At 44.1% G+C, this 24,872-nt stretch overlaps 1 protein-coding gene across 2 annotated transcripts; it reads right to left on the bottom strand.

The window, feature by feature from the left end:
- Positions 1-3,060: 3,060 nt before the first annotated feature.
- bsdc1 (BSD domain containing 1) lies at positions 3,061-24,510 on the bottom strand. Of its 2 annotated transcripts, XM_033044805.1 has the most exons (11): positions 24,454-24,510; positions 22,123-22,186; positions 20,814-20,930; positions 16,773-16,940; positions 16,380-16,434; positions 12,646-12,761; positions 10,595-10,663; positions 8,467-8,554; positions 7,534-8,070; positions 4,548-4,654; positions 3,061-4,445 (listed from the first exon to the last, which is right to left on the bottom strand). In XM_033044805.1, exons 1-11 carry the CDS (start codon positions 24,462-24,464, stop codon positions 4,413-4,415), a joined length of 1,365 nt encoding a protein of 454 aa, XP_032900696.1. In that variant the 5' UTR covers positions 24,465-24,510; the 3' UTR covers positions 3,061-4,412. The 2 variants fall into 2 exon arrangements, with proteins under 2 accessions (XP_032900696.1, XP_032900697.1); XM_033044806.1 differs by lacking the exon at positions 10,595-10,663 and having other exon boundaries at positions 24,454-24,508.
- Positions 24,511-24,872: the final 362 nt, after the last annotated feature.

Genomic DNA, 24,872 nt, shown 5'->3' with positions numbered 1-24,872 from the left:
CTTCTCTCCAGAGATGCTGCCTGTCCCGCTGAGTTACTCCAGCATTTTGTGTCTGTCTTAGGTTTAAACCAGCATCTGCAGTTCCTTCCTACCCAGCTGTATATAAAGGGGTGGAGAAATGGCAGATGGAATTTAATCCAAGCAAGACTTTGAGAGGTTGATTGTAAGGGGAAAATATACAAGAACATGATTCTCAACAGCAGTAAGGTAGAGGGATCTTGGGCTCCAAGTCCAGAGCTCTTTGAAAGTGGCATCACAAGTAGATAGTAGTAAAAAAGGCATGTGGTATTCTTGCTTTCACAGGCAAGAGCATTGATTACAAGAGTCAGGATGTCATGATGCAGATTGAGAGGACTTTGGTTCAGCCACATTTGGAATATTACATGCAGTTCTGGTCTCTCGATAGAGGGTGGGTGTGGAGGCTTTGGAAAGGGTGTGGGTGCAGATGAGATTTGCCGGTATTTAGGGAGAAGGTGGACAGACTTTTATTGTTTTCCCTGGAATGCCAGAGGCTGCAGAGAGACCTTGTAGAAGTATAAACATTATGAGAGGCATAGCTTCATGGTGAGAGGGGCAAAGTTCAAAGGAGATGTGCGGAACAACACACTCACTGGGTGAGTGACAGGAGTTTGTGGTGGAGGCAAATACAATAATGGCATTGAAGAGGCTTTTGTATAGGAATTGGAGGCATAGATAGGTGGTCTTGGCATTATGTACAGCTCCAGCACTGTGGGCCGAAGGGCCTCTCCTTGTGCTGTTCTATGTCTGCAACTTCCACTAAAAGCAAAAGCAATCCTCAAACCAGCAAGGACAGAACGTTGCTCTGGAAACCCGGGCTCAGGTGTCCGTCCCATGTTAATGCTGCTGTGATCAGGACGTCGGTCATCATTGCCCAGTTGTACAATAACCTTCCCTGAGAAGTTTTGCTGCCGCCTGCGACACTTGCACGCTTACATCGCAAACATGGCAATAACAAATCACATTATAACTATGTACATTACATAAAACAAACAGTAACTTCAATATCTGCTTTTATTTTGCACTGTTTCCAAGTAGTAAAAAAACTGACATTGAGATGAGATCCTAAGATTTGGAAACTCAAACATTAAGTTAAATAATGTATAATTTTTCTAAAGACCAATGATTTTCAAGAAATGCTATTCCTTAAAACAAGAGGCAAGGCAGCTGTACGGAGATAATACTATAAATTATTCGGAAAATGTAAAAATGGTGGGTGCTGGAAATGTGAAACGAGAGAGAGAATGCAGAGAATGTTCAGTAGGTCAGGCAGCATCTGTGGAGAGAAAGACAATGTACCATGCTGACTGCATTTCATCACAACATTGCCCCACTAGCCACAGACACTGCCTGCTGTCTATTCCTGATGTTTGCCCATTTACTGGGAAGCTAATGTAGGGAAATGTAACGTTCACAGCCACAGTTTCATATCACAATATTTGTTTGATGTTGCCACTTGAAGCTGTACTGGTACATTTAAATATCAATGATTCCACTTTCACTGAAACCGGACAGGAAGGAAATGTCAACAAATATTTTCCCCTTTTGATAAGCAGAAAAGTAGTGAAGAGGAAGGATAAGCAGACAATACTCACATCATGCACCTCACTGCCCTCCTCTGTACCACCAGTCCTCTCCCTCCTGCCCAGTGGTCTCACCCAACTTCTAAATGCTATCTCACGAGTTCTCGTGGAAGCCACAGCCACGGTGATAGAATTAGATGGGAACGCATTTAATTTTAAAGACAATTGAAGCATCGCATGAGTCTGTAGTTTAGAAGTTTACTTTTGTGAATAAAACTCACTTGTGCTGATGGGAGTTGGGGGGGGGGGGGGGGGGGGGGGGGGGAGGGATGCAGGGAGGCGAGTCAGTCACTGCTGCAACAGCCAGTTCCATTAATGCACAGCAGGTGCTTCATCCTATCCAAGACTCTGCAACACTTTGTGAAGCTTCGAGATATATCTTGATCTCAGTCACACGCCCACAGGTCACAGAAGCACATCCCGTGACAAAATACCATCTGCACAAATAAACAAACTAAATACGTGTCTTGAGATTATTTGTGTAAATTATTGAGTGGTTGTTTGCAAAAAGTGTATATTTGGGTCTTAATCAGCTGGTGCTAGAATAAAAATGGCAATGTTGCCAGGTTTACTACTGTCCTGTGTGACAAGAATTTAGATTTTTACATTGCTTAACATTTAAAAACTCAGAGCAAACCCTGTCGCCATAGGATCTGTGCCTGTGTCGGGACAGTCTGATGCCCACAGCTCAGTATTAGACCCATGCTGTAATCATGGGTGGTAAAGGGGTGGCCAGGGAGGGGAGGTGAGGTGATGAGGTGATGTGAGGTGTGGCGAGGTGAGGGGTGGTGAGGGGAGGGGTGGTGAGGGGAGGGGTGGTGAGGGGAGGGGTGGTGAGGGGAGGGCAGGGGAGGGGAGGTGAGGGATTGGAGGGGGGTCAGGGGAAGACACTGCACCCCAAGCACTACTCCACACTACAATGATCACAAATGGACCAGGTGAGCTGCTTCCCTTCAGCCTAGAGTCGCGTAGCACTGATTAGTACGGGTGTCGGGTTACGGGGAGAAGGCAGGGGTGGAGAGGAAAAGATAGATCGGCCATAATTGAACGACTTAATGGACCGAATGGCCTACTTCTGTTCCAATGACATGAGCAGAAACCCGGCCTCCTGAGGTCTTGGTTCCATTTGAATTAATTTGTGTGACTTCGAGAACAGTCTTTACAACTGAAAATTCATTTAATCATAAATGCCTAAAGTATATTTAATAAATACTCAGATAGTCGCAGCATCTGTGCAGAAAGATTCCTGGCACAAAGGATTGCAGGTATCCTGCAGCATGGCAATAGCTGAGCACTGGTCCACGTGATGGCTGGGGGTTTTGTACAATCGTGCTCCAGTTTACTTACAACAAATCATCATTTATTGTAAATTTATTTGTTTGTTATCATTGTATCTAATGTGTCTGTAAAGTGACAGCAGGTCAGTTTAACATCCGCCGCATGCACAAACACGTCTGACTCCAGAGTATCTCTCGTTTTTAATTCTCGTTTCTAATTTACATAAGCTGCACTTAATTTCTTTAAGAAAAATCCATCTGTTTTGTAGTGATCTCTTCAAACTTGAACCTAGTCGACAGTGAGTGGTAGCCCAGAAACAATGGTAATGCACACATGAGCAAGGTCGCACAAAGAGGACATTAATGAGGAAAGCAAACGGCAGGTCCACAGATCAAAGCAGTGTGGCTACTGCAGGTCAAAGATCATTCATCAGGGGAAAGGCCCTGGATTTGAAACATTTACTCTCTCTCTACAGATGCTGCCTGACCTGCCGAGTAGGTCCAGCACTTATTATTTCAGACTCAAATCGTGCTTTCAGATTCTTTATGGAATGCAAGTTTTACGTTTTCACAAAGCATTTGTTTTCTTTTATAACGTTCTCACCTGTCACAACCAGAAAGCATGCTGAACAGAGAGATCTCAGGTTAAATACCCAATAACCACAAGCTGAACTCTGCTCCTGCCCACCTCTCTTCAAGCCCTTGCCCCTGGTGAGGCTGAGCTGTAAACACTAACCTCCAGCGCCACCCTGCAATAAATCTCTGGACATATCCCACCATCACCATCACCGTGACAGGGTGGATGGGGCATAAGTTAACATTTCCACATCCCCGATTCAATATTCAACGTTCAAAACAGAATTCAATTGACATTAGCTTATGATTGGCTACAAGGAATGATTTTTTTTTTAAATAGAGAACTCACAGGATTTTTAAATGCCAATAGATTTAGCATCGAAATTATTTTCACTTTTATTTTGTAATGCTCCAGTTTTAAAGCAGCTTTCGCTTCACTGTGACTAATGGAGAAACAACTTCCCATCAGCATTGTCGCTGACTTTTTATTTAAAAGGTGCTCAAACAGAGAACGCATTAGTGAATTAACTGTATAATTTAACTTTCATAGCTGCAAGTGCAAATCTGTAAAAGATCTAAGGGAATTTGAATTACAAAACTAATGGTTTCTTATATCTGAGGGCTAGAAAATGCATGTATAATTTAAAATATATATTGCACAAACAACCAGCTTCATTACCAGGAAACAAAATATCATTAGAAACATTCAGTGATGCCTCTCACCGAATAGAAGTCAACAGTAATAAACCATGCTGATAGATCTGGGAGTCCGTCACATGCTCAAAAGCCTGTATATGATACAATAACATGCAGTAGAAAAGATGTTCCTCAAGCTTATTGAAGCAATGACATACAATACCTGTATTTACACTACGGGCTAAGAATATAAACACCGGTTCCATTACATCAAGAAAAAACAATTCGAGAAATCAGCGGGAAATGTAGTGTCCAACGCATTTTATTCCCAATTCTCCCAATCCTCATCTTCCAGCTGAAAGAGAAAACATTTACAAATGAGGCCACCTGTCGGACAGTAGCTGCAGTAGTATTTACCAGCGTACAGTCACAGTGGACACAAACCAAGGCGTTGTACCTGATGATCTGTCACATCCACCTGCGATAGTGCCAACTGGACCTCCTCCTCAGTCATATCCAGATCAAAGTCTTTTTCCCAGTCCTCACTGATGTCAGTGCTCGACCCTGAAATTCATATTCAGAGTGAAAGACGGGAACAATCTGACATTTACTTTGAAAGGAGATGACCAAATGATGAACAATTAAGGAGAAAATTAAGTAGCTCCAGCACTCCTCAGCACGAGTTATAAATATCTTCTTGTATTATATTAGCATTTACATTATTTTATGGATGTTTGCACAAATGATATTGGGAGGAAAAGTCTTGAGCTACTGCAAAATGATTATAGGAAGTTAGGCAATGGTTGAAAAGCAGAAGCTCCAGGGCAGTGATGTCTGGATTATTCCTGGTGCCACGTGCTAGTGGTACAGCAGGAACCGAACAAGGACTGTTGGCTTTAATTGCATTTATTTTAATGCGAGAATGTCTGACAGGTGAGGTGGATGAACTCAGGTGGTGGGTAGGTATGTGTGATTGGGCCGTTACGGACACCTGGCTAAGAAGGGGACACGACTAACAGCTTAGTATTCCAGGTACACAAGCTGCAGGAGAGAGAGAGAGAGAGAGAGAGAGAGCGTTGGGGGTAGACAGAAGGGCAGTTGCTTAATTCATGAAGGAGAGTGTCACAGCTGTAATTTGAGGATGTAACTAGGAAAATGGAAAAGGGAGAGCCAGTGAAGGTAGTGTACCTGGGCTTTCAGAAAGCCTTTGATAAGGTCCCACATAGGAGATTAGTGGGCAAAATTAGGGTACATGGTATTGGGTTAGAGTGCTGACTTGGATAGAAAATTGGTTGGCAGACAGGAAACAAAGAGTAAGGATTAACGGGTCCCTTTCAGAATGGCAGGCAGTGACTAGTGGGGTACCGCAAGGCTCGGTGCTGGAACCGCAGCTACTTACAATATACGTCAATAGATGAAGGGATTCAAAGTAACATTAGCAAATCTGCAGATGACACAAAGCTGGGCGGCTGGGCGGCAGTGTGAACTGTGAGGTGAGGATGATGCTATGAGAATGTAGGGTGACTTGGACAGGTTGGGTGAGTGGGTAGATGCATGGCAGATGCAGATTAATGTGGATAAATGTGAGGTTATCCACCTTGGTAGCAAAAACAGGAAGGCAGATTACTATCTAAATGGTGTCAAGTTGGGAAAAGGGGAAGTACAACGGGATCCGGGTTCATTGACTTGTTCATCAGTCAATGAAAGTAAGCATGCAGGTACAGCAAGCAGTGAAGAAAGCGAATGGCATGTTGGCCTTCATAACAAGAGGAGTTGAGTATAGGAGCAAAGAGGTCCTTCTGCAGTTGTACAGAGTCCTAGTGAGACCACACCTGGAGTATTGTGTGCAGTTTTGGTTCCCTAATTTGAAGAAGGATATTCCTGCTATTGAGAGAGTGCAGCGTAGGTTTACAAGGTTAATTTTCAGGATGGCGGGACTGTCATATGCTGAGCGAATGGAGCGGCTGGGCTTGTATACTCTGGAGTTTAGAAGGATGAGAGGGGATCTGATTGAAACATATAAGATTATTAAGGGTTTGGACACGCTAGAGACAGGAAACATGTTCCCCATGTTGGGGGAGTCCAGAACCAGGGGCCACTGTTTAAGAATAAGGGGCAAGCCATTTTACACTGGCTTACACTGGCTCTGCCATTTATTCATCCACCCTTTCAACTTGTCTAAATCACCTCAAAATCTTCCTACATCCTCTTAATAATTCCATTGTTTAGAGCAACCTTATGCTCTGTTCTCTTATGCAAATCATTGCCGCACCAAAAAGCAGAGAAATTGTGTTCCGTTCATTTTCTATTTTTAAATTCTCCATCTCTCTTGATGGAAAGTATTAACTCATTAATTCATATTCCTGCACATTAAGATTTAAACACCACCTTTCTTTCAGGTGTAACTTTGAACTGGATTAGTTTGACCGCGTGAAGTTTTAGCCTCATGTAGCAAATCAATGTTTAGTTTAGAGATACAGTGCGGAAACAGGCCCTTCGGCCCACCGGTTTCACACCGACCAGCGATCTCCGCACAGTAGCACTATCCAACACACACTAGGGACAATTTACACTTATACCAAGTCAATTAACCTACAGACCTGCACGTTAGGTTTGGAGTGTGGGAGGAAACTGAAGATCTCAGAGAAAACCCATGCGGTCACGGGGAGAACATACAAACTCCATACAGACAGCACCCGTAGTCAGGATCGAACCGGGGTGTCCGGCGCTGCAAGGCAGCAACTCTACCGCTGCGCCACAAATATGATAGATCATCACGACTATTACAATGGGCAATATGAGGATATTACAATTTAAAAATCAAATCACACCTTTAAAAAAAATGCCTGTAAATGTATCGGACAGCACAGTAATCTTCCACGATGATCCCCCCACCCGCAGTAATCTACCACGATAATCCCCCCCCCCGCAGTAATCTACCACGATAATCCCCCCCCACAGTAATTTACCACGATAATCCCCCCCGCAATAATCTTCCACGATGATCCCCCCCCCCCGCAGTAATCTACCACGACCCCCCCCCGCAGTAATCTTCCACGATGATCCCCCCCCCCCGCAGTAATCTACCACGACCACCCCCCCCGCAGTAATCTACCACGATAATCCCCCCCGCAGTAATCTACCACGATAATAACCCCCCGCAGTAATCTACCACAATGACCCCCCCCCACAGTAATCTACCACGATAATCCCCCCCCGCAGTAATCTACCACAATGATCCCCCCCCGCAGTAATCTACCACAATGACCCCCCCCACAGTAATCTACCACAATGACCCCCCCCAGTAATCTACCACGATGACCCCCCCCCCCGCAGTAATCTACCACAATGATCCCCCCCCCCCCCCCGCAGTAATTTCCCACGATGATTCCCCCCAACGCAGTAATCTACCACGATGATCTCCCCCCCCCCTCAAACATTACCTTTCTTTCCATTATTGGATGGCGTGGACTTCCCACTGTCTGAATTGAGTTCATACACTCTCAAATCAGTTGGTCCATCATCTTTTGTCGTCTCCAGTCTCACTGTATTCTTTGGCTCAGCCACTCCTCCAGTCGAGCCCTTTGCTTTCTGATCTTTCGATGATCCATTTGCATCTTTGGCCGAGGTGGGAACCCGGTCCTTGGCTGTGGGAAGATGAGGTTTCTCTTCCTGCTCCGGCACCAACCTCGCCGAGCTTCCCTCGGCTTTCTCCCCAATCTCCTTCACTGTCTCCTCAGACCTCGATGTCTCACTAGAAGTGGACACCTGGCTTTGAAATTGGAGTTCTACAGGGCTCTGTTCAGCAGTTGTAGACTGGTGCTCTGATGGTGCTTGGCCAATGGCACTAACATCCACACTCTCAAGTTCAACAGAGTTCTCTGTTCTGGAGCACAGCACCGGAGGTTGCACAGGTAATGATGAGTTCAGTGACAAATGCTGAACATTTGAGTTAAGAGGCAAAGCCCCAACAAATTCATCTGAAAATGTACAATCGTGGAATAGAATTATTTCTGTCACTCATTATACACAATCAATTTTTAACTACAAAGCCGCGACTATTCCAGGTTATATTACCACACCACTTGGATAACTGGTTGGAGTAATATGCCACTAAGAAAATGCTACTTCATTACTTGAAGTTTATAATAAACTTATCTGCTCTAGGCATTTATACAATTTCATAAATATTATTAACTTTGCTTTAATTTGAAATATTTAATCTTATTTGCCAAACACTTGCTCTTGGTTTGCCAAGGCCGACTGGGTCTCCCAGCTGCTGCCAGAGTCTCTACACAAACACATGTTTAAGTGGCATCTTGAAAGCTATTTACTCTTAGCCTCCAAAGCAGAGTAATTGCCAGCGACGTGCTTACCCTCCTCCTCCTCCTCTTCCCACTGGAGTTCCTCGGACTGAGAAGTCTGCTCCGCTCTCTGTTTCAACGCTATTCTCCTGCTTTCCTCCTGAAAGCAAACACAATGACATAGCACCTGCAGGGAATTACACTATTTGTAGTAGACTACAGGGACAAGTTACTGAATATGAATTTTAATATTAAATAATAACCCTATTCTAATTTCTTAGATACTTAGAAACTAAGTATATAAGCAACTTGACATAAAGTTAAGAAATTTCATACAGAAAAACAGTATAGTGCCCTCCATAATGTTTGGGACAAAGACCCATCATTTATTTATTTGCCTCTGTACTCGATTTGTAATAGAAAAAAATAACATGTGGTTAAAGTTCACATTGTCAGATTTTATTAAAGGGTATTTTTATACATTTTGGTTTCACCATGTAGAAATTACAGCAGTATTTATACATAGTCCTCCCCATTTCAGGGCACCATAATGTTTGGGACACATGGCTTCACAGGTGTTTGTAGTTGCTCAGGTGTGTTTAATTGCCTCCTTAATGCAGGTATAAGAGAGCTCTCAGCACCTGGTCTTTCCTCCAGTCTTTCTATCACGTTTGGAAACTTTTATTGCTGTTTATCAACATGAGGACCAAAGTTATGCCAATGAAAGTCAAAGAAGCCATTATGAGAAACAAGAATAAAACTGTTAAGGGACATCAGCCAAACCTTAGGCTTACCAAAATCAACTGTTTGGAACATCATTAAAAAGAAAGAGAGCACTGGTGAGCTTACTAATCGTAAAGGGGGTGGCAAGCCAAGGAAGACCTCCACAGCTGATGACAGAAGAATTCTCTCTATAATAAAGAAATATCCACAAACATCTGTCCGGCAGATCAGAAACACTCTTCAGGAGTCAGGTGTGGATTTGTCAATGAACACTGTCCGCAGAAGACTTCATGAACAGAAATATAGAGGCTACACTGCAAGATGCAGACCACTGGTTAGCCACAAAAATCGGATGGCCAGGTTACAGTTTGCCAAGAAGTACTTAAAAGAGCAACCACAGCTCTGGAAAAAAGGTCTTGTGGACAGATGAGACGAAGATTAACTTATATCAGAGTGATGGCAAGAGCAAAGTATGGAGGAGAGAAGGAACTGCCCAAGATCCAAGGAATACCACCTCATCTGTGAAACACGGTGGTGGGGTGTTATGGCCTGGGCATGTATGGCTGCTGAAGGTACTGGCTGACTTATCTTCATTAATGATACAACTGCTGATTGTAGTAGCATAATGAATTCTGAAGCATATAGATACATCCTATCTGCTCAAGTTCAAACAAATGCCTCAAAACTCATTGGCCGGTGGTTCATTCTACAGCAAGACAATGATCCCAAACCTACTGCTAAAGCAACAAAGGATTTTTTCTAAGTTAAAAAATTGTAAATTCTTGAGTGGCCAAGTCAATCACCCGATCTGAACCCAATTGTGCATGCCTTTTATATGCTGAAGAAAAATCTGAAGGGGACTAGCCCCCAAAACAAGTATAAGCTAAAGATGGCTGCAATACAGGCCTGGCCGAGCATCACCAGAGAAGACACCCAGCAACTGGTGATGTCCATGAATCGCAGACTTCAAGCTGTCCTTGCATAGAAAGGATAAGTAACAAAATACTAAACATGACTACTTTCATTTACATGACATTGCTATGTCCCAAACATTATGGTGCCCTGAAATGGGAGGAACTTATTTCTGCCAGAGGAGGTAGTTGAGGCAAGGACTATAACAGCATTTAAAAGACCTTTGGACAGGTACACAGAAGGGTTTAGAGGGATATGGTTCTAGTTTAGATGGAGCATCATGGCTGGCATGGACGAGTTGGGCTGAGTGTCCTGTTTCTGTGCTGGATGATCTATGACTGAGCAAAGCATACATTTATATCAAGCTTCAACATACTGTGTTTGTTAATTTCCAGATATTACCAGAAACACAAAATTACAGTGTGAAGTAAATATTTCATATTGAGAATAAATTGCGAACCAACTTCCACCCTAGTTTGAATTTCTACCTGTTCATGTGCCACTAACAGCCCACAACATAATGACAAAGTGGAGGTTGTGAATTAAATTTGCCGTGACTACTTACCTGCTCGAACTGGTATAATTTATAAAAGTATCGATGCCAAAACTCTGAATGTGACACAGCCGCTGGCACCTGTTCAGGGAAAATGACACAGTTACAGTCCGAGTTCAAACACAGCTTTAAACCAACCACTCCAAATAAATCATTAATTGCTTCGTAAATTGGAGGATTTAATGATCTCTACTGTTGATGTCTTGCCTTGCTCTCTCTTCCCATCTTCAGGTCGTACCACAGCTTGGAACAGATGATTGTGAGCCCAGCTAATTCCCAGACCTTCAGGGCATCTGGCGTGCGAGCGTATGTATCCAGGTGTCACAATGCTCACCTGACCCCATGTGTCAACGTCTGCGGTGCATAAGACCCACAGGAACACTGAACATACCGATCCAGGAGTGGGGCCACACCCCTCCAACACCTCAACACCATTCTCTGCACCAGCACCATCTTCTCCCATCCCATAATATCCAGACATCCAGCGATCTTTGAATGAACTCTTGGGTAAATAATTCTAGGATTTGCCAACTTCTGAAGAAGTATTTCCTCATTTCAGTCCTGAGCATCCAACCCTGATGAGACTCAGCAGAGGAAACATCTTGTGTATCCAGCCTGAGCAACCCTGAATTTGGTACATTTCAATACGATTATGCTGCCAAACTGTAGAGAATGGCACTGAGGACTTAACACAATTGGCATGCAGCTTTCAATTGAACAAACCATGTCCCATTGAACAAATCAGACTCAGTGTGTTTCATTCAGCAAGTGGGAAACACAAATATATTCACAGCCCATTTGTCATATTCTCCTGAGGATAATAATGTAACAGGACTGCAGATATCACTTGGCAGTGACATCAATGGCAATGTCGATGAAGGTATACAAGGACGTAATGAAAGTTTTGACCAGTTAGGCAGGGTAGCCGCAAGCCGAAAACGAATGTAAAAAAGGGTAAGGTGAGATGCCAGATAACTGAAGGGCTGCTCGTGTTATGCCTCTATTTAGAAGGGCTGCGAGGAAAAGCCTGGTAACTATAGACCAGTGACCGTAACATCTGTGATAGCCATGTTACTGGAGATGATTCTGAGGGATAAAATGTACATGCATTTGGATAGACAAGGGGAGCTCAGAGATAGTCAGCATGGCTTTGTGCGTGGGTGATCACAACTTACTAATTGAAGTTTTTTGAAGAAGTAACCAAGAAGGTTGGCAAGGCCATACCAAGGCAAAAGCCTTTGATTGTGATCTACATGATGGGCTACTCTGGAAAGTTAGATCACATGGGATTAGGTAGAATGAGGTAACTGGAGTCAGAATGGGCTTCCTGGAAGGAAGCAAAGGGTGGTGGTGGAAGGTTGTTTTTCGGACTGGAGGCCTGTGGCCCTGCAGAATCCTCTACAGTAACTCGTCAACAAGAGATGATGGGTTTTCTGGTCTATAGTTCCAAGGCTTTCCTTACAGCCCTTCTGAAACAGAGGCACAATATTAAAAAAACTATTTCCACAGTGGCTGGAGATAAGGCAGAAGAGGCCTGCTAAACCATTCATAACATCTTGACCTTTTAGCATGAGAACATTGACAACTCGTCAAAAAGCACATTCAAGCTTTGCCCCTGACTCAATATGATCCAGGGCAGGCAACCGCATTCTATACGATACAACTAGAGGCAACATTGATGAACATGTCCAAGGATCTTTGTTCCAGCCCATGCCATCATTGTGGGCCACTCGGTTTAACCGGCTGCAGGTTGGGAATTTACTCCGCAGGAACTGGAGTGGAAAACTGTAGCATTCCGTGCTGTTCCATGGCATTCCGGGTGGGAATACAATCACCATTATTATAATACATGAAATATAAAATGCATGAACATGTTCCCTTCACTATGGTCTATACCAAAAACAATCACAAAACTAGTGACTAACTAATAAATAATTAAAACTATTATAGCTGTGGCTAACCCATTGGTAGTTGTTCAAGTAATTTCACATTGAAACTACCCGACAATACAAGTGGGAATGACTGAACGGATCCGATGCATAAGTGAGGTACGCAGTACGCACCATGTTTGTATAAAGCGCACGCACTGAAGGGCTGTTTACCAACAGGTCTGAGATTTCCCCTTTCCGCTCATCAAGATTAAAACCAGCCACCCACTCATCGTAAAGCTCCAGGGGCCCTGCAGAGAGACAGAACAAGCAGATATTACAAACACACTGCCTGAACACTAATATCAAGCTGGGAATTGGGGAAGTACTGTGTTAACCTGCTGCGTCTGGGGAAAGGGGATGAGAGAGGTTGCTCCAATCTACCATTTGTTTAAGAGTTTTATGCAAAATATGAGGTGCTGTTCCTCCAATTTGCAGTGGGACTCACTCTGACCATGGAGGAGGCCCAGGACAGAAAGGTTGGATTCGGAATGGGAGGGGGAGTTGAAGTGCTGAGCCACCCCTCCCTTCCCAGCTCTCCCACAGCCCACTGTCTCCGCCTCTGCCTTTCTTCCCACACCCCCCACCCCCCCCACATCAGTCTGAAGAAGGGTCTCGACCTGAAACGTCATCTATTCTTTCGCTTCATAGATGCTGCCTCACCCGCTGAGTTTCTCCAACATTTTTGTCTACCTCCAATCCATCATTGATTCCTCAACTCCCAATCTTCAGCTAAAACAAACCCAAGCATAAAGTTCAGCTTCTCCTCAAAAACATGGGGAGAAAGTGTGACAGTGTGCGCAGTTTGATTCAAAAAAAGATTTTACATTCCTGCTGAATTATAAGTCACTGAATAACAATTAGTTTTTTGTTTCCCCAATACAGCTAGTTCTGCTATAACACTCATTTTCATGATTGGCTAAGGTGAAGATGGATTAGGGAATATTATCTGCATTAAGCAGACCCAATTAGTTTTAACAAAATTTTGATTGGGAACTAGAGAACCATTTAAAAGTTATTTTAGAAATTGACACGCAGTAAAAAAGTTTCTAGAATTCAAACAGAAGAGGGGGGGAGAACATGTTTCCATGAATCGTCCCCACAGTATTCAAACACCACTGTCTCTCAACAACACGGACAGTTTAACTGCAGATGGACAATTGAAACTGACAAGCAATCACCTCTATGGACACTTGTGAAAGGATACTCCATTAAACAATGTAAGCACACGGCATTGGGGGTTCAGTATTGATGTGGATAGAGAACTGGCTGGCAAACAGGAAGCAAAGAGTAGGAGTAAACGGGTCCTTTTCACAATGGCGGGCAGTGACTAGTGGGGTACCGCAAGGCTCAGTGCTGGGACCCCAGCTATTTACAATATATATTAATGATCTGGATGAGGGAATTGAAGGTAATATCTCCAAGTTTGCGGATGACACTAAGCTGGGGGGCAGTGTTAGCTGTGAGGAGGATGCTAGGAGACTGCAAGGTGACTTGGATAGGCTGGGTGAGTGGGCAAATGTTTGGCAGATGCCGTATAATGTGGATAAATGTGAGGTTATCCATTTTGGTGGCAAAAACAGGAAAGCAGACTATTATCTAAATGGTGGCCGACTAGGAAAAGGGGAGATGCAGCGAGACCTGGGTGTCATGGTATACCAGTCATTGAAAGTAGGCATGCAGGTGCAGCAGGCAGTGAAGAAAGCGAATGGTATGTTAGCTTTCATAGCAAAAGGATTTGAGTATAGGAGCAGGGAGGTTCTACTGCAGTTGTACAGGGTCTTGGTGAGACCACACCTGGAGTATTGCGTACAGTTTTGGTCTCCAAATCTGAGGAAGGACATTATTGCCATAGAGGGAGTGCAGAGAAGGTTCACCAGACTGATTCCTGGGATGTCAGGACTGTCTTATGAAGAAAGACTGGATAGACTTGGTTTATACTCTCTAGAATTTAGGAGATTGAGAGGGGATCTTATAGAAACTTATAAAATTCTTAAGGGGTTGGACAGGCTAGATGCAGGAAGATTGCTCCCGATGTTGGGGAAGTCCAGGACAAGGGGTCACAGCTTAAGGATAAGGGGGAAATCCTTTAAAACCGAGATGAGAAGAACTTTTTTCACACAGAGAGTGGTGAATCTCTGGAACTCTCTGCCACAGAGGGTAGTCGAGGCCAGTTCATTGGCTATATTTAAGAGGGAGTTAGATGTGGCCCTTGTGGCTAAGGGGATCAGAGGGTATGGAGAGAAGGCAGGTACGGGATACTGAGTTGGATGATCAGCCATGATCATATTGAATGGCGGTGCAGGCTCGAAGGGCCGAATGGCCTACTCCTGCACCTAATTTCTATGTTTCTATGTTTCTATGTAACATCCAGCCTTTAGTTTCAGAAACAAAACTGCTATTGAAAAGAGCTTTATTTTTTTAAATGCTGTGTGAAAAATAACTTAGTGAATCAAACGATAACCCCTAACTCCCTTTTCCCCACGGAGTCAATTGTCTTTTCGTTTAGTTTAGAGATACTGCAGAAACAGGCCCTTCGGCCCACCGGGCCCGCACTGACCAGCGATCCCCACACACTAACCCTATCCCACTAGGGACAATTTTTACATTTACCAAGCCAATTAACCTACAAACCTGCACGCCTTTGGAGTGTGGGAGGAAACCAAAGATCTCGGAGAAAACCCAGGCAGGTCATGGAGAGAACGTACAAACTCCGTACAGACAGCACCCGTAGTCGAGATCAAACGCGAGTCTCTGGCACTGCATTTGCTGTAAGGCAACAACTCTAGCAATGCACCGCCCGGTAACATGATTTTCTACAACAGAGCTTGTTAGGAACCCAACGACCATGTGGTGGCAGAACTGCCTGCAGGTTTTGCAATAACATACAGTGTACAGTGATAACTGAGTGATAACCTGTAGCCTGATGGATCAGATCTGAAGCACAATATACAGAAACCAATGATAAAAAAGGACTGGAACAACTACATCTGGGACAATGCACACAGCTTTAATCGTGATGCTAGGCTAAGAATTTAACCGCACAGCAAAACAACAATGCTCAAAAACATCAGAACAAAAAAACCTTTGAAAACAGTTAATAATTTGAACTTGGTGAGAATACAAGATAAATGATCCCAGCTAACACCATTTTAATCAGTTAACACTGAGAAGGCTCAGGTTTTGCAGCAAGGCGGCACAGATTATTTCAATTTAAATGCTTGAGTGTGGTGAATATGTGGAAGAGAGAGTGTAAGAAGCAGAATGGAGGGCAGAAGCAACTCTGGAAATCTCAGAAACAGGCTACAAAGAGGCATCAGCTTTTAGGACTGACGAGAGAAGTGTTGTCTTTTGCAGTTGTACACTTTTCAGAGTCATAGAGGGAGACAGCACGGAATCAGGCCCTTCAGCCCAACTTGCCCACACCGGCCAACATGTCCCAGCTACACTAGTTCCACCTGCCTGCGTTTGGTCCATATCCTTCCAAACCTGTCCTATCCATGTACTTGTCAAACTGTTTCTTAAACGTTGGGATAGTCCCAGCCTCAACTACGTCCTCTGGCAGCTTGTTACATTCACCCACCACCCTTTGTGTGAAAAAGTTACCCCTCAGATTCCTATTTAATCTTTTCCCCTTCACCTTAAACCTATGTCATCTTTTCCTCAATTCCCCGACTGGGCAAGAGACTCTGTGCATCCACCTGATCTAATTCTCTCACGATTTTATACAATTATTTTTTTTAACCAAAAGCACTTATAGAGTTACAATTATTTCAGTATTTAACAGCTACTAAAATGGAGTAAACCAAGACAATCCACTAACATTCTGAGGCTATAACTTGTATCAAAAGGCATCTCAAAAGTCTCACCGTCGGGTTCATTGCAGTAGGTGGCAGGATCAGCCTGGAGCGTGTAAAGCCGAGCCTGTAACCAACACATACGGGTTAGTGAACAAACTGATGCACACAGGCTGCCCGCCCGTCAGTCCGAGGGCCTCATGCAGCGCGGGGAGTTTACCCGTCCCTCTCAAACATCACTCAGCATGAGGAGTTTGCCAGAACTCCTGACCCTCATTCAGCGCAAGGAGTTTGCCCAAAGGGTGAAGGCTACAATACATACAAAATTAATCTTTTGTACTAACAGTTGAACAAATGTAAAAACTAGAAACTGCAGGTTTACAAAAATGGACACAAAATGCTGGAGTAACTCAGTGGCTCAGGGACCATCCTTGGACACTGACAATTGAAAATGGTTCCATGTACCTTTGTGCTGTCGTAGAGTTCTGTAGTGCCAGAGGGTGTTGCAACCAGTGTGATAACATCGCAGTCAATTGTTTTGTCTGGAGGAGGAGCAAATGTGTCGGAGAGGACTCCCAGAATGTTTGATAATCCTTTCTTGACTTGCTGTCCCGCTCCTGTAGATGTTTCTGCCTACAGACAAGGGATGAAGCAAACACCGTACAATTAATGTACTGAACTAGTTCATGTGTACCGCCTCATTTGAAAGTCAGGCTCTGAACTGATAAATACAGCTTTATTTTTAGGTACAATATTTCTGCCTTGTAATCATTCTGTACAATTTAAACAAAATAACTTTAAACAACATTGAGAGTTGAAGAGCTGGCTTGCACCAGGGAGTGTACTGAGAGAATAAATACTGTAATGTCATTCAGATCCACCTGATAGACTCTGTCCAGTAGTATAGGGAACTGCAGATGCCGGTTTAAACCAAAGGTTGTGGGGAAAGGCACCAGGGGAAGGGGTGACTTGGTGGGAAGGGATGAGTTAACCAGGGTTGACCAATACTGCGTAAAGAATCTCGGTAGCAAACACAGCTAGCCCGACATGCCTCTATTTCCTGTTGTCCACGTCTACAGCTTGAATACAACATGGAGTTTGAATTACATTTTAATGTCCTTTCAGCAATTACACTGCCCATTGAATTGAAACCCTACAGATACCTAGAACGGTATACAAATCTTGCTGACGTGACATTTTTATAGAGCGTGTAGTGAAAACAATGAGAACGTTGCGAAACTGGATAACTGTGAATGGAAACAAAAGATTAAAGTCAGATAACCATAGAATAGAAACTCACAGGGGTAGTGGGTGTAATGAACAAGCTGCCAGAGGAAGACACTTAGACAGGTACATGGATAGGAAAGATATAGGAAGATATGGATCAAATGGGACTAGCTTAAATCGAGAATCTTGGTTGGCATAGACAAGTTGGGCCAAAGGGCCTGTTTCCGTGCTGAGGACTCCGACTCTTGAAAATCAGTCAGGAATAAATACCGACTAGTTGCTTAAATATTTGATTTTACTGTAAGCAGAGGATCCAGAATCGAATGTTGACTAAAGTCGACTATCTGGGACACATGACAATAAACTCTTGAATCTATCCTTGCAGCTGTCTTTACCTGTTCTCCGCAGAAAAGCCTGACAATGCATTTCTTGTCATGGGGAGGGGGGAGTATGCCCACCCTCTGGGGAATGCCTCGTTAACAGCATCACACTGGGACACTTTATATTAATCTATCCCGGTCGATGGATTTCGACAATAATAATGTGTTTACCCACTTCCCCCCTCCTCGCCTGTACATTCTCTTCACACTGTAACAATCTTCAGCTCCACGGCACTACTGAAACAAAGGAAAGCTGCTTACTCCATGTATCTGACCTGCTATATAATCCAACTATCTAGCGTGTTATTCATTCAACACAAACATCAATACTTTATATTCATTGTACAAAACATAACCTGATTACATCCACAGGTGCTGTCAATTGGCAGGATATTTCTGAACTTGGTATTTGTGCAGGCAGGTTTACAGCTCAAGCAAATAGAACCTTATCAAATGTATGTTTTAGTCTTATGCTTACATATTTTTAATGGAAATAGTAAGTTATTTTGAATTATTCATTGACAGAGCAGAGATATAGCTAGAAGGAATCACATTTATTGCTCAGGCTCAACTGCCCCTGAAGCGAGTGCCATGCTGGACAAATTCAGAGTTATTCTGAGTTAAGAGAGAACTACTGCTTCATGTTGCCTCGATAGATTCCCTGCATCAGAAGAGCGCTAATAATCAACATGGCTTTATATAACAACGCTGGGACCCGCTTTATCATTATTTGAAATAGTTTCGTTTAGAGATACAGCGCGGAAACAGGCCCTTCGGCCCAAGACCATGTCAACCAGCGATCAGCCCGTACACCAGCACTATCCTACACACAAGGGACAATTTACAATTTTAACGAAGTCAAATTAGTCCACAGACCTGTACGTCTTTGGAGTGTGGGAGGAAACCAGAGAACTTGGAAAAAAAACCACGGGATCACGGTAAGAACGTATAAACTCCGTACAGACAGCACCCGTTGTCAGGATCGAACCTGGATCTTTGGCGCTATGATGCATCAACTCTACCGCTGCACCACCGTGCCATCCTGGCAAATAGGCTGCCAAGAGTCATAGAGTGATACAGTGTGGAACAGGCCCTTCGGCCCAACTCGCCCACACCGGCCAACAATGTCCAAGCTACCCTAGTCCCCCTAGCCTGAGCTTGTTCCATAACCCTCCAAACCTGTCCTATCCGTGTACCTGTCCAACTGTTTCTTAAACGATGGGATTGTCTCAGCCTCAACTACCTCCTCTGGCAGCTTGTTCCATACACCCACCACCCTGTGTGTGAAAAAGTTACCCCTCGGATTCCTATTGAATCTTGTCCCCTTCACCTTGAACCTATGTCCTCTGGTCCTTGATTCCCCTACTCTGGGTAAAAGACTCTGTGCATCTACCCGATCTATTCCTCTCATGATTTGGTATACCTCCATTAGATCTCCCTTCATCCTCCTACACTCCGTGGGATAGAGACCAAGCCTACTTAACCTCTCCCTATAGCTCACACCCTCAAGTCCTGGCAACATCCTCATAAATCTATTCTGAACCCTTTCAAGCTTAATAATAATAATAATAATAATAATAATACATTTTATTTAATGGGCGCCTTTCAGACAAGGACACCTTACATAGTAATCGGAATAACATATAATCGGAATATAACAAGTAATAAAGACATCACAGAGACACAGATTAAAAACAGAATTCAATCCAAAAACAGAAAATCAAAAACACAGTGTGAAGCTTGACAACATCTTTCATATAACATGATGCCCAGAACTGAACACAATATTCTAAATGTGGTCTCACCAACGTCTTATACAACTGCAACATGACCTCCCAACTTCTATACTCTGGCTGATGAAGGCCAAAGTGCCAAAAGCCTCTTTGACCACCTTATCTACCTGTGACTTGACCTTCAAGGAACTATGCACTTGCACTCCTAGATCCATCTGCTCTACAACACTCCCCAGGGGCCTACCATTTACTGTGTAATGTGATCATCAGCCATGATCACATTGAATGGCGGTGCTGGCTCGAAGGACCGAACGGCCTACTCCTGCCCTATTGTCTATTGTCTGCCCTTGTTCGACATCCTAAGATGCAACATCTCACACTTCTCTGTATTAAATTTCATCAACCATTTCTCCGCCCACCTGGCCAATCGATCCAGATCCTGCTGCAATCTTTCACAACCATCTTCACTATCTGCAAAACCACTCACTTTTGTATCATCAGCAAACTTGCTAATCTTGCCCTGTATGTTCTCATCCAAATCATTGAAGCAGATGAGTAACAGTAACGGGCCCAGCAACGAATCTTGTGGCACACCATTAGTCACAGCCCTCCATTCTGAGAAGCAACCTTCCACCATCACCCTCTGCTTCTTTCCATGGAGCCAATTTGCTATCCATTCAGCTATCTCTCCCTGGATCCCATGAGATCTAACCTTCCAGAGCAACCTACTATGCGGCACCTTGTCGAACGCCTTACTGCAGTCCATGTACACATCTACAGATCTGCCTTCATCAACCTTTTTGCTCACGTCTTCAAAAAAATCTATCAGATTTGCGAGGCCCGACCTCCCATGTACAAAACCATGCTGACTATCCCTAATCAGCCCTTGCCCATCCAAATGCCTGTATATCCTATCCTTCAGTATACTCTCCAGTAACTTACCAACTACAGATGTTAAGCTCACCGGCCTATTGTTCCCAGCATTTTCCCTGCAGTCCTTCTTAAAACGAGGCACAACATTTGCCACCCTCCAATCCTCTGGCACCTCTCCTGTATTTAAGGACAACTCATAAATTTCAACCAAGTATCAGAATGAAACTTATTTCTGTGATTTGAAGATCCTGGATTGTACCCAGTTGCTCAGTAACTGAATGCCGTATACTCACACTCAGCTTCTCTTTCACCGCGTTTGCAGTAGCAGCAATTGTACACGCTGTATCATGTTGCACAACATGCGAGAATTCGGCAAGGTCCCGCTTCATAAATTCCAATGCTTCCGTAGACTGCCAGGAGAGGGGAGTAGAAGTCAAAGACATGACCGTTAAATTCACAAAGAAAGTTAAAAAAATCTTCTCTTAATTTCTTTCATCCTTCATCCACGAAGGGGTCCACCAGAGCAGTGGTCTCCGCCCATCACCCATTAATGGCACTCTAAACGTTATACACTTGGAACAGTGTGCCTTTGATTTGTTCTCTACTTTGGCTTTCCTCGCTATACACAAGTAATCTCCTCCACTCAATCCCACGCTGCAACCACCAAGATTATTCAGTCACAAAAACGGAGAGAGGGGGGATGTACAATCAGCACACTGTCAGGCATGAAACCCACATCTAGCTCACACTGCTAACTGAAGATCTCATTGGCCAAACATTTAAGAGCCCATTGAAATTTATATAGAGGCATCTTATTGCATGCCCTGGGAACTAAGTTACAACCCACACTTCATCTGATCAATAAAAGCAATGGAAAGCATGTATACAAAGCCTCTTACACCCCATGTATACTGGTGTCACTCCACAGTAGCTGAGGAAGCAAAGGCTTGCTCCTTATCATTCTACAATTGATTCGGAAGTCACCTTGCTTTGATAGAGGGGAGAGTGTTTAATTTTTTAACATTACTTATGGTGTGCAAAGATTAACATCCCTATTTCACAAGTTCAAATTTCAGATGGCAAGATTATTAATAGTCTTATTATTAACTGGTTCTCTTTCCTGGGATGTCACGGGGCATGCTCAGTGTTGCAGGTTTGGGGACAACCCCGACTGAATGTTGAATGGAGCGGTTAAAGTGCAGCTGAATTAGCCCTGGTAAGGAGCTAGCAGGCTTGGTCTGGTACTTGTCGACATCAGTCAAGACACGGCCAAACTTGGAGTCAACATCCCAAGGTCAGCCGACTGACTGCCTCCTGATACATACATAAGCAATAACCAAGCGAGGTATTACCTGGAGAGACATCATTCAGACAGGTCATACACTTGTCTTCCAGTCCTCCTTCCAAAAAGGCCACCAGGTGAAAATGTCTTAATTCGAATCATTCAATTTAAAAAAGGACACTTCTAAACTCTGAATGGTCAAAGGCTGACACCACTCTATATCTGCTGCAAATGATATTTTATACACAAACATGTTGTAAAACAAATTCTTGCAAATCCTTCAACTCTATTCATTACAACGCAAACATTTATTTGCTTACCTTTTCTTTGACTGATTGGAGACCATCTTGTATCCAACTGCCCCACCAACTACCACCAGATTCCCTGCAAGGAAAGATATTCCTCCAATTCAATTTCTTAAATTTAAAAAAATATAATATATATATATATAGCCCAGACATTCAGGGACTTGACAACCGAATCAAAACTGCAGCATATTCTTTTGTGGTGAAAGAGCAACATCTCACTGTAGGGAAACAACATCTAACCGATAGCACAGCAGCATGACAGCAATCTAAAATCCATCTAGAAAGTTGCTTGCTTATTATATTCTGATTGGTGCCAATAACATGATGAGAAAAGAGGACAGAGACCTCTGAACTCCACAGCACATTAAGATCAAACAACTGTCAGAGTAGAAATCCAAGGTTTTTCAATTTACTAATTTTTCTGGATGAGATAAGATATAGGCCTTTCGGCCCGAAGCGTTGCCTATTTCCTTCACTCCATAGATGCTGCTGTACCCGCTGAGTTTCTTCAGCATTTTTGTCTACCATAGGCCATTGTAAGCTGTTTTGAGGGTGAAAATGAAAAGAAGTGAGATAAATCAATATTCATACCACAGGGCTGTAAGCTGCCCAAGCGAAATATGAGATGTTGTTCCTCCAATTTGTATTTAGCCTCACTCTGACAATGGAGGAGACTGAGGACAGAAAGGACTGTGTAGGAATGGGAAGGAGAATTAAAGTGTCCAAGGAGATCAAGATTGGTTCAAGCGGGCTGAGGGAAGGTGTTCTGCAAAACGATCACTCAGTCTGCGTTTGGTCTCGCTGATGTATAAGAGTCCACATCTTGAACAACGGATACAGTAAATGAGGTTAGAAGAGGTGCAAGTGAACCTCTGCCTAATCTGAAAAGACTGTCAGGTCCCTGGACAGTCAAGGGAGGAGGTTTAGAGACAGGTGTAAATTCAGTAGCTCCCTGGAAAGCAATGACATAAATTTCACTGGTTAAAATCCTGACACTGTCCACCCAACTGCATAGGTTTGTGAAGATTTCTCACCACTTTCTCAAGAGAAATTTAGAATAAATAATAAATGCTGACTTTGCTAAACTACATCCATGATCTATTCGCAATGATTACTTCAAAGGCAGGTTATTTTGTTAAATATTACGGCCAATCAATAATACTGTTTACAGAAGGTAGACACAAAATACTGGGGTAACTCAGCGGGACAGGCAGCATCTCTGGAGAAAAGGAATGGGTGACTTTTCGGGTCGAGGCCCTTCTTCAAAAATACTGTTTAATATGGCTGCAAAATAGATCCCTCCATGCATTGCAAGATTTGTTTAAATAATACTGATGCAAGCTGTACTTAATATATTACAAGTCAGAAGTGTATTTGCACACACATACAAGTCTGCCGATTAGAGTGACTTTAAGCAGTTAAGTGTACAACCTTGAGGTAGTCACACACACAAGCTGCACAACCAATGCTCAGTAAACCATCCCCTGCGGGATTCCCTCCACAGATGCTGCCTGACCCATTGAATTTCTCCAATACAATGTGTTTTCACTTTTACAACGAAGACCACCTTTCTGTTTGCCATTGATAGGCACAAGATGCTGGACTACCTCAGATGGACAGGCAGCATCTCTGGAGAGGATGATGGGTGACGTTTGTGTAGGAAGGAACAGCAGGTACTGGTTTAAACTTCTGTTTGCCCTACCCACACATGAAGGTCCAGGGACAGCCAGGTGCCTCTGAATAATGACACCCTTCAATCATCCAACACTTCAAAAATAATCACATTTTTTATCAAAATAACGACCCTAACCTCAATACTTTTCCACCTGCCAATACTTCCCTATTTATTGATCTAGCTATATTATCCTGCAGCTTTCAACTCATTCCCATTCCTTCCCCACTCCTCTATTTCCCCCCTTCTTTCTGCAATCTCTTTCATCCCTTCGATGTCCACCACATCTGCAGTTCCTTCCTTCCTTCACTCCCCCCACCCCACCCCCATTTCCCCACACTCCCCTCTCTCCCTCCCTACCTGGCCCCGTCCTGCTGCCCCCTCCCCCTCCTCGTCCTGCTACCCCAACCCCCAGACAGGCCTCCCCAGTCCCTACCCCCTCCACACCCAAGCCTCTGCCCCTCCTGCTGCCCCTGCCCCTGCTCCTACCTCTGTTGCTCCTGCCCCCTGCCCCTCCTGCTGCCCCTGCCCCTCCCGTCCCTGCCACTCCTGCTCCTGCCCCTCACACTCCTGCCCCTCTCGTCCCTGCCCCTGCCCCTGACACCGCTGCCCCTCTCGTCCCTGCCCCGTCGCCTCCATCAATCCCTCCCTCTCGCCGCCCCCCCACTCACCCGTCCGCCATCTTCCCTCGATGGCGTCATCGATAATATCACCTTTCACCCCGACGTGACGTCACGCCGGCCCGACCCGTATCCGCGCATGCGCGGCTATGACGTATTGACGTTTACGTACATGTATGTAAATCAGGGTGAATGCGTAATTACGCCGCGGTGAGTCTGGGATGAGATGCCCGCATAGACACAGCCACTAGGGGGCAGCAGGAGTATGAGGCCATTCAGCCCTTCGGGCCAGTACCGCCATTCAATGTGGTCATGGCTGATCATCCACAATCAGTACCCCGTTCCTGCTTTCTCCCCATATCCCTTAATTCCGTTAGGTAAATGTAACTTCTCTTGAAAACATCCAGTGAATCGGCCTCCACCACCTTCTGGAGCAGAGAATTCCACAGATTCACAACTTTCTGGGTGAA

The sequence above is a fragment of the Amblyraja radiata genome, chromosome 27 (genome assembly GCF_010909765.2).
Source record: "Amblyraja radiata isolate CabotCenter1 chromosome 27, sAmbRad1.1.pri, whole genome shotgun sequence".
Classification (NCBI taxonomy): domain Eukaryota; kingdom Metazoa; phylum Chordata; class Chondrichthyes; order Rajiformes; family Rajidae; genus Amblyraja; species Amblyraja radiata.
Note: the sequence above shows the minus strand (reverse complement) of the source record. Positions and strands in the feature narration are given on the sequence as shown.

What these genes read in the sequence shown, in the direction of transcription:
- bsdc1 (XM_033044805.1), bottom strand. An exon ending in GTGCGCTTTATACAAACATG is followed by an intron (nt 10,664 to 12,645) that starts GTGCGTACTGCG and finishes TTCCCTGAACAG; the next exon opens with GTGCCAGCGGCTGTGTCACA. An exon ending in ATCCAATAATGGAAAGAAAG is followed by an intron (nt 4,655 to 7,533) that starts GTAATGTTTGAG and finishes TATGAATTTCAG; the next exon opens with GGTCGAGCACTGACATCAGT.